This window comes from Typha angustifolia, chromosome 1 (genome assembly GCF_048772165.1).
Source record: "Typha angustifolia cultivar Huaian chromosome 1, ASM4877216v1, whole genome shotgun sequence".
In the NCBI taxonomy this organism is placed as follows: Eukaryota; Viridiplantae; Streptophyta; class Magnoliopsida; order Poales; family Typhaceae; genus Typha; species Typha angustifolia.
In genome coordinates, this window is record NC_133239.1 from 4193556 (window position 1) to 4203792 (window position 10237).

Genomic DNA, 10237 nt, shown 5'->3' on the forward strand with positions numbered 1-10237 from the left:
GAATGAGACTGCTTGGTATGCTCATTTCAGGCTCAAGCTAAACCTGAATATAATTCTAAGGCTTGAAATTAATTTTGAGTCAAGCTGGAGCCAAGCTCGCTCAAGCTTAGCTCGTTTACACCCACCCCTATTCTCTTCCAATTGGGTTTGATGGTGTTTTAAGAATCTTTTAAGGCCAATGTAGCAGACCTGTCCTCATGGTCCTTAAATTGGAACAATTACTTCCTTGATTCTCATATATTTTGAGGTATAGAATAGTTATTAAAGAAGGGAAGAAGTCAATATGCAAACAATGAAACAAGAAAAGTTACTCATAATTTTCAACTTTGGAGGAGACATTCTTTTCAATACTCTACTAAAAGAATAAGTTGAAAGAATATTACTGAGACATTATTTTGTCAAATTGAGGGGCATATATACTGGTCTTATAGGAAGCTATCAGGAATAAAAGTATTCAAATAGAGAATAAAAGTATTCAATACTCTGCACGTAGCCTTTTTTTTCTGAGATAGAAAAGTTCATTACGTGGTGCAAAGATAGGGAACAAATGGTGCAGGATGCAAGAGAATATGTTATTCCGCTTGATATCTTTGAAAAAGCCCACGTCTCTTCAGATAGTTAAATGCATTGCTTGCTATTTCAAGCCTCCATTCAGATGCTTCGTTTTTATTTTATTTATTTTTACTTTGAGATATAGTAGAAAATTATGGCGTCCAAATTAAACTCTAGAATAAATTCAATTCCAGTATAACTATACTAATTTATGGATGAGGAGAAAAGAGAGATAAACAAGAAGAAAAAAGAGTGTTTCAAATGATAGTTAATTAAAGTGATGTCTTTTTTAAGATAAAATAATAATTAGTAAATATAAAAATATTAGATAAAATAGAAGAGGAGAGAGAAATATGTATTATTATATTAGTATTAAGATAAGTAGTTGTTTACGTACTATACTAGTATAGTAAGTCTTATATCGAAATAAGATTTTCTTATTCCACAATTGAAGGATAACTTAGCAATTAAAGATTGAGAGAATTTCCAATTTGTTAATCATCACAAAGACCTATTACATCAACATTCAAGCAATGGTTGTCTTTAGAGAGTCATATAAAGCTTTGGTACAAACAATTCCTTTTCACTCAATATTTTAACATGGAAGCAGAGTAAAATTGCATTCCTTCTTAGTGGAGACAGTATGTAATGAACATACTTAAATATTGACAGTGAGAACAAGACTCTTGAAAAACTTTCTTCAGATTAAAATCTGAAAGCTTTCATTGCATCAGAATGTGATTTTGTCTCTTAAAATGGTCTTGCAGCTGCTTCCATCAACTTCTTCACTCTCGTCAGTTTCTCAATTTCCTTCAAAACCTAGCATATCATGCAAAAGAAAAAAAGAAAAAAAGAATACATATCACTTTTGAGATCTACAATGTTGTAGTAGTTCCTCTCCTCTTAAAATCTTCTTCAGTGGTGTTCATATGTTTACCTCCACTACCATGTCCTCTGGGGTGACAGATTCCAAGTTCTCGTAGCCTAGTTCAGAGGCTACTTCTGCAAGAATTGAACGGAGAGTTAGTTTCAGATTGCTAGTAAGTACAAAGTAATGTTGTAAGTGCTATAATTCAAATTATTAAACTTGTCAGCATTTCTTTTACTCTGGAGTGAGATGGTTGCATCAGCTGTCCCATATCCTCCTTTCAGTTCATTGTATCTCTTATAGAGTTTGTCTAACACCTGGAGCACAGAAGTGGACCATGGTCAGAAGCAACTATGAATTATTTTAAGCAGGCAAAAGAAAGAGCTGAAAACAACAACAAGCTTGTCATTATATACAACTATACATATGTATATACATCAGTGCACCCAACTTATGAAAACAAAGTCGTCAGTACTTATATGGATATTAGGAAAAGTGGCTTGACCTCTGAAAAAGAATCAGAATGTGATACTGATGGCGGTGGCAATGCTTCATTTGCTATTGATTCTAGGGGAATATCTATCCAGATGGTGATGCCATGTCTCAAAAGGGCCCTTGAAAGTTAACAAGGCTTATGGTTAAGAGGCAGAAACACAAAAAAGCTGATACAATTACATTCAATACAAAAGGAACTTGATGGAAATGAACATATAACAGTAAAAGAAAGAACTTACAAACTAGTTGAGCTGTGGACAGCACCATCCCCAGCACAAACAACTAAACGGCCCATGGATGACAACTGCTTTAGCACTTCAATCTAAAGAATTGTGTAATCTAACATTACTCTATCCATGCAAGCATATTAAATGCTATCTTTAGTATTTGAAGTAGAAATTTATAAGAGAACCTCAGAATCACGAAATCCCATTTCATCTGATTCTCGAAATGATTTAGCAGCAGCCTCACCACCAATGGCTTCCTCAACCACGCTATCACTATTTGCAAAAGAAATCAATAAAAGAATCAAGCATTTCATTCAAATCATAAGAATAATTACCTCAGCATGGACAAGACATAAACCTGTCGAAGTAGTAATATCTTAATGCATCCGCTAGAAGATTTCCCATTTTGGTTTTCATATTGCAGTTTAATCCTGCAGATTGCAATATGAAGTGGGGATATTGCTGAGTTCCATGTATTGTATGCCTTCTCTCACATGTGAGAAGTGCACAGGCAGAGTATTTAAAGAAAAATCAACAACAAAATAATAGATGACACTTACCCACAAGAAATATGGATGTTCCCTTCAATTCAGATGAAATCTCGGCAGCCTTTTTCTGCATCCATATGGTTACTAAAGATATGGGACTCAATGGACCGAATTTAATATCTAGGAATGTAAGAATACAGGATTTCTAACCTTTACAACAAGAGATGGCTCAAGCTCAGCTAGTGACATTTTAGAACCTATAGAATAAAGTAAGCAAACATGAAAGTGATGAAAGAATGCACACTCCATAGAACAAGCACAGAAAAATAGTCTAAGCTTTCACCATTAGTGGTGAAAAAGGATAAGACTTCCGGAGAAAGTTATGCATAGAGTCTTTCATAAAGTGCATTTTAATGGAAAAAGCATTAATTCCTAGAAATTACTATAAGAATATCAGGATTTCATTGATTTAATTATTTTAGTTGTTGGCACTGCAGCAACTTACTCGTGCAATTTGTTATTGTTTATGGTTTCATACTGAAATTGACAATGTTAACCTATAAATATTCAGTCAATAAATAGATTACATGCAGATTGCATCAAATTTGGTTTCATATCAAATTGTATTCCAGCACTCTCCCAGCAGTACAACACACCAAAACCAATCTCCCAACTTAAAATTTAACAACTCTGACATCTACTCGGCTATCCTTCCATAAACATAAAGAGCTATAATTAGCATCAAGCTCTCGCCTTTACATCTCCAATTGGTGCAAAACACTAAGGCGAAGTCAAGAAAGCTCAAAATCCACGGACATATGAGGTCGGAGAGGTAGAAATAGAGATCGGAAAGAGCAAAATGGGTCTTACCGGAGAACCCATGAGCGCGAGCGGTTCTCCTGCGTTGGGTGCTCAAGCTTGGAATTGATCTCCGGGGCGCAGAGAGGTGATAAGATTTTCGCGAGGCGAGGAGGAGCGATTGATGGGGATACGAAGCGGAGAGAGGCGAGGAACAAAGGCAGTGGGGGTTGTTAAGGCTTACCACTCTTATCGCCATGGCTTCGGAGCTCTCTCTCTCTCTCTCTCCCTCTCCCCTCTATTAGAAGAATCCGAATTAGCACGAATCTTAACGATCTGAAACTCGTCAGCTATCGCTATAGTAGTGAAAACGGACGGTTCTGATAAGATGATACCTAACAGGGCCGAAACACTGGGCTAGAATCTAGATAAGGCCTCGGATAAAATGGACCAGAGCCCGAGCAGGGGAGGTTAAAGATCTTTTTTTGTGAAAATAGTACGTGGACTAAATATTTAATTTGGATTACAATTTCCAAATAAAGATTTAAAGGTGGATTTGATCCAATCCTTTTCAATCTCCGAATAGGAGCTATACACCAATCAATATTATCATGGCAGCAATTGTTAACCATCATAACAAGTGTCACTATAAAAATCTAGATACCTTTCCCTTGAGCTGCTAACTTCAGCACCAAAAATGCAGCTGTTCTAAGACAAACAAGAGAGTAACGTGCTCTACCAAGTATGGGTTGACTCATGTCATTGAGACCTCTCATGCAAGTATGGGTTGACGTTGGAGACAATATATTGGGCTCTATATATCCACTACTTCCAACGATCGAGTTAACCTTACCTTTGAAAACGCAGTCCTTCTCCCAGATCCAAACAATCCAACGTCGAGAAAGTGGAATACCTTCAAGCTTTAAACTTGGCTGACAGTGAAACCAAACAAATCTAGCGAACTAATAATGCAGCAGAAGATGCTGAACGGATTCAGGGGACTTGAGGCAAAATGGGCAGGAGGAGTCTATAGCAGATACTCGACGATGCAAGGCAGCTCGGACAGTGAGAGTTCCGACAGCGCTCAGCCAAACAAAAGTCTTCACTCTAGGTAACAAGAACTTGCAGTTCCAGATAGTCTTCCACAAGCGGCGAGTGGAGTTAGAAGACGAAGAAGTCAGCTAACCATCATTAGTGAGAGAATAGTAAGCCGATTGCAACGAAAAGAAATCGAAGATCTCCCAATGGTCCAATGCAGATTCTGAGAATATAGGCTGTTTTCAGAAACGAGATCTTTGACTGTTGTAACAGTATGGGAGACTAGATGCATTTCACCCTTATAAAGGGGAATGCCCATCAGTGTAAACAGGAAGCATTTTAGCGATCATTGAATGGCAATGAGCTGAGCTTTATCCATTTCTAATTCACTAAGTATTAGTGAACAGAGAACTGAGTAATAGAAGAGTGTCTCCCGAGTATTTTAGCCGTTTATATTTTTATTCTATTATTACTATATTTGTGCGTGCGAAAGACTAGCCCAACCGTACGTATATGGTTGACCGGCCGCCGCATGGACTTGTTGCCTATGAAAGGAGTTGAGTACATGACACCATGGTCTACCCCTTCTTCTTCGTGGCTTCGATTACGGATATTTTGGTGCCTTCCCGTTGAATTCCGATGGGTGTAAGTCTTTTGTGCTTATCCTTTTTTTTTTTTTTTTTTTTTTTTTTTTTTTTTTTTTTTTTTTTTTTTTTGCTATGGTAGATGTTTTTCAAGTTAGGGAGCTTAAAATTAATAAAGATATAAACAAAATAAAAAATTAATAACTAATCACATATTTAATGGAATTTATGTGCATCGGGAGAGTTATTGGGATTTAACCTACGAAAGGGGTGTGTGTGTGTGTGTGTGTGTGTGTGTGTGTGTGTGTGTCTTGAAATGGACACGATGGATGTGTTTAATTAATAAATAGCAAATAGCAACCCCCATCATCCCCGATCCAACCGACCAAGTTTTACTTCTATGGTCGCCCGAATTCCCCTCCATCCTTCCTACTCCCACCGCACTTCTCCTCCTCACACGTGTCACCCTTCTCCTTCCTTCCCTCCCTCGTCTCAAACCACCAAAATCTCCCTCCAACTTATATCCCCTCCCCATCCCCAACCTTCCCCACCTTTACCTCCTCCACCTCATGAGAGAACCAATCACCGGCGCCGGCGGCGAAGGCAGCGCCCGACGCGGCCGCCCCCTCTTCGTCGACGTGGGTGGTGGCCTTCCGAGGCCGACCAAGAACTTCTCCCCCTTCTTGGTCATGCATTCCGATCCACTATTCAAGTCCACGAGCGAGGAGGACTTCTCCACCGCCAGCCGCAGCAGCGTCTCCATGGCCACCAGCCCCGGCTACCTATCCGACGCCACCACCACCTCCTCCTCCGCCGCCGCCACCGCCGCCTCCGCCGACTCCTCCCCCTTCCAGTCCTCCCCTTGGCACCACCAACACCCTCCCTCGGACTCGGCCAGGAATAGCACAACCTGGACGACCGACCTGTTCCCCTCCGGCACCGGCCTCGTCTGCTCCCTCGTCCGCGAGGAGGGTCACATCTATTCCCTCGCCGCCGCCGGCGGACTTCTCTATACCGGCTCAGATAGCAAGAACATCCGTGTCTGGCGCGACCACAGCGACTTCGCCGGCTTCAAGTCCAGCAGCGGCCTCGTCAAGTCCATCGTCGTTTCGTCCGACGCCCGCCGCGTCTTCTCTGGGCATCAAGACGGCAAGGTCCGGGTCTGGTCGCCATCTCCAAAAGACCACACCTCCTACAAGCGCGTCTCCACTCTCCCCCGGCTCAAAGACATCTTGAAGGCGTCCATCCACCCCTCCGCAGCCCTCCGCCGCAAGAGGCGCGGCGGCGCTGCCTGGATCCGCCACGGCGACGCCATCTCCTGCCTCTGCCTCTCGGCGGATGAGTCCTTGCTGTACTCGGGGTCGTGGGACCGGACGATCAAGGCGTGGCGGCTGGCGGACTCGCGGTGCGTGGACTCGATGGCGGCGCATGACGACGCGGTGAACGCGGTGGCGGAGGCGTTCGACGGCCTGGTGTTCTCCGGATCGGCGGACGGGACGGTGAAGGTGTGGCGGCGGGAGATGGCGACGCGGCACGTGGCGGAGCAGACGCTGATGAAGCAGGAGAGCGCGGTGACGGCGCTGGCCGTGAGCAGCGCCGCCGGGCTTGTGTACGCCGGGTCCTCGGACGGGATGGTGAACTACTGGGAGAGGGGGAGGGGACTGGAGCACGGGGGGGTGCTCCGGGGGCACAACGCGGCGGTGCTCTGCCTAGCGGCGGCCGGGAACCTGGTGTTCTCCGGGTCAGCGGACAAGTCGATATGCGTGTGGCGGCGGAGGGAGGAGGGGACCAGGGTCCACGATTGCTTGTCGGTGCTGACGGGTCACGCTGGGCCAGTGAAGTGCCTAGCGGCGTCGGCGGAAGTCGGCGGGGAGGAAGGGGAGGGGCGGAGGTGGGTGGTGTATAGTGGAAGCCTCGATAAGTCGCTAAAAATATGGAAGGTGGTGGATCCAGGAGAGCCCAAGTACGATTTGTACTAAAAGAAAAGAGATTCCCACCCAGTACACCAAATTTGTAGCAGCTTCCAGAGGGATGCATGTACTAATTAAAAACCGAAAGTGGAAGTTTTACACTACTTGCTCTATGTCCCTCAATGTGTTCTTATCGAAGTGGAATGGGTTGGTTTTACGTTGTTTCTTTGTTTAAATACTTGTTTTAGCTCTGTTTTAGCTTTCCTTGCATTGCATTTTGGTAGCAGCTTGTATGCCTCACTTTACTCCTATTTTTTTTTTTTTAAGTGTATAGTAGCTCGCATCAGACTTGCAGAATCTTTACATAGCAAGGATATATAGTTATGACCAACCAACTCTTATAAAATTTATAGGTATTTTACCTATGACCAAGAAAGAGGGTCAACTCCAACCCCAAATAATTATTGTAGAAAAAATTATTTGATAGTTTTGTGGCTCTACTCGATCGGCTTAATTAATGGTTCGACAGTGTAGTGGTTTGAAAGAGCAACTCTGTAGTACAATGGCTTGAAGTGATATCTCAGCAAAGTTTAATTCGGAGCAATAGCTCGACAGTTCACACGACTTAAAGTCTAGATAAGACAACTTGGTATGTTAGCTAAAGCTTAGTGAGACTTAAATATCTCTGTATTTAGATATGGTTGATTATTAATTTGTCTAATCTATATCTAGCCTTCGGACCCTTGAATAATAAAAAAAAAGGATATACAATTATGAGGGGCACAGCTAACCCAAAAAATTAATTAGTGAAGATATTTGTTATACTATACTATCTATCAATAGTATTAGTCTCCAGATAAGTTAAAGAGACATTAATGATATTCAAATTAGCCACAAGAGTTTGATGATTTTCAATGAGATAAGTAAGTAATGCGCTAAGAAATATTTAATGAGATGAGTAAGTAATGCGCCAAGGAAGGGGTTGTTACTTTTAAAGAATATTGTTAGTGAGGACTTCGCCAAATTTAGATTAACAAGATAGTCGTCTTCTCTCCTTGGCGTATTACTTATCTCGGATGGGATCCAATTCTCGGAGTACTCCCTAATCTCTAATCAATTCGTATTTTCTCTCACACTCTCTCTACTCCTTTTTAATATTTTTTAAGTCCACCAATGATGGTCAGCCCTAAACGCTAGTTGTTGGTGCAACCTCTGATCATTGACAAATTACAACCATGTAGACTCCACTTTTATCCTCACCCATCCTATTTCGCTTCTTAGTCTTGGTGGTCGATAATCCAGAGACAAGACATAATTGGAGCCATGGAAGAATGAGGATGTTTCATTCAGCATCTCACCTGACCTGCTTATTAAGCCCAACCTAGTCTAGCTCGCGCAACTTAAGCCCGTTTCTCACAAGCCAATGTGTAGTAACGAGCTAGACTATTCTAGCTAGCCCAAACCCAGCCCGGCCTAATCCACTAGCAAGCAACTGCTAACGAACAAAGTGCCCAGCCCAGTGGGCCTGACTCGCCTGGTGATGACCTCTAGCTAGAGGTTTGAAACCTTGTCAGGCTTCCTTCGGTGGTGGAAGGAGGGGTGCCATCAGCTCTTGGGCCTAGATTGGATCACCACTAGATGGGTTCATTGTATTAGTGAAAACAAGGTTCTAGTTGTTTTGGCTACCAATGCCTAGATTATTTGGAAGCTAAGAAATGTACGCAGCATGGCTTCCGATCTCGTGAAAACAAGGTTCTAGTGATCGCCGACCCCTCACCGTGATCTCTTCTAGCTCTCACGTTGATGTCTCTTCAAGTTTTGAATCTCTGTCCTTCTCTGTTCTGTTCGAATGCGGAGCATTTCGTGCAATCTAATGTCTTTGGTCCTCTTTGCTCTCTTCTCGAGAGGGTGGCACTGAAGGAATTGGGCTTATTGACACATCCAAAACAATGTAATTGTTATTTTCATAATGGAAATGTTCTAATACCTTTCGGAGAATTGAGCATGCTTAAGAAGTTAAAACTGATAGGAAAAGGTGGCAATATTGATATCTTTCTTTCATGTTTGTAGGCAGTACAAGAGGACTTGATGGGTTTGAACTTTGAACAAAGATGGAGGAGGAACGGAAGCAAAACTCGGTTCTTATAGGGAGAAAAGAAAAGAGAAAGAGAAAGAGAAAGAGAAAGAGAGATTCTGCTTGTAAATATATTCTAGGGATATAAACTTTTTGGGGGTTTTGACCTCTTCTGAGCCACTTTTGGCCATGGATATTTGAGAAATAAGCTACACATTTAGCGATAATATGAATTCCTTTGTTACTCTCTCAGCTTTCAAATACATACTATACTTTTGCTTGATAATTTGCAATGTGAAAATAATTCTAATGTTGAATGTGAGCGCGATCACAAGCCTTTTTCAGTCGTCCATTTTCTTTTTATCAAACTCCTATGGCTATCTATTGGCCTGCTTATGGAAGTCTTGATATAACCATTCTTACCTTTGAGCTGCAAGTGCTACTACATATATGGAGTGTTAAAGGGTCTTATTTCTATGAATCGTTTAATTACAGTAAGGTCTTTTAATTTTCTGATTTAATGTAAGTTTATACCTCTTTCTTGCGACTAATATTATCTTGCTTTCTGCTAATAGGCATTTTCTTTTCTATTGCAGGTTGCCTGTAGATGTTGCTAGTCCTAAATCTGGGATTACCCAAGAGGTTAGAAACCATTAATTCATTTTATCATTCTCCCAGATCTTCTTTTTTTTCCCCCTTTACCAGTCTTTATTGCTTCCTCTTGTGAATTTCAACTGACTTTATTAATGCATTGTGACTGGATATTATATTATCCATTCATACTTGGAGAATTTTTACAGGGAAAGTATTTCTGAACGACTCCTCGATCCTGCTCAAGTTGGTATAAAGTCTCTCAATTCATTTTGACATGCTGACAGGCTGCTGTTTCTGGAGTTCTTCAAAACCAGCCAATTTTAACTTCAATCATTGATGGTGATCAATATCGTATATAGGGATTACATTTGTTGTGCAAAAAGTACCAAATGGGTGAAGGAAGCGGAAGCAAGACCTTCACCCCTAAATATCTCAAGTGGGAATAGTGGAAGGAAACACAATGCAATGCTTGAAAAAACTCCAAAGAGATGTTAATGGTGATAGAAAAGCTCTAAGCAAATTCTAATCACGAATTATACTCTAATGTAGTCAAAACACTAACAATGGAAACAATGGAGACAATAGAGAGAGATAAGATATACGTGGTTC

General features: G+C 41.6%; 2 protein-coding genes across 2 annotated transcripts; one reads left to right on the forward strand and one right to left on the reverse strand.

Annotated features, from left to right (window-relative positions):
* Nucleotides 1-1026: 1026 nt before the first annotated feature.
* On the reverse strand, nucleotides 1027-3735 carry LOC140760971 (probable inactive shikimate kinase like 1, chloroplastic). Its single transcript, XM_073098102.1, has 10 exons — nucleotides 3501-3735; nucleotides 2841-2887; nucleotides 2703-2757; nucleotides 2501-2573; nucleotides 2328-2415; nucleotides 2155-2237; nucleotides 1926-2034; nucleotides 1659-1737; nucleotides 1490-1554; nucleotides 1027-1371 (listed from the first exon to the last, which is right to left on the reverse strand). The coding sequence occupies exons 1-10, from the start codon at nucleotides 3685-3687 to the stop codon at nucleotides 1303-1305; spliced, it is 855 nt and encodes a 284-aa protein (XP_072954203.1). The 5' UTR covers nucleotides 3688-3735; the 3' UTR covers nucleotides 1027-1302.
* Nucleotides 3736-5441: 1706 nt separating this feature from the next.
* On the forward strand, nucleotides 5442-7298 carry LOC140762557 (protein JINGUBANG-like). The gene has a single exon (XM_073100433.1). The coding sequence runs from the start codon at nucleotides 5620-5622 to the stop codon at nucleotides 7027-7029; it is 1410 nt and encodes a 469-aa protein (XP_072956534.1). The 5' UTR covers nucleotides 5442-5619; the 3' UTR covers nucleotides 7030-7298.
* Nucleotides 7299-10237: the final 2939 nt, after the last annotated feature.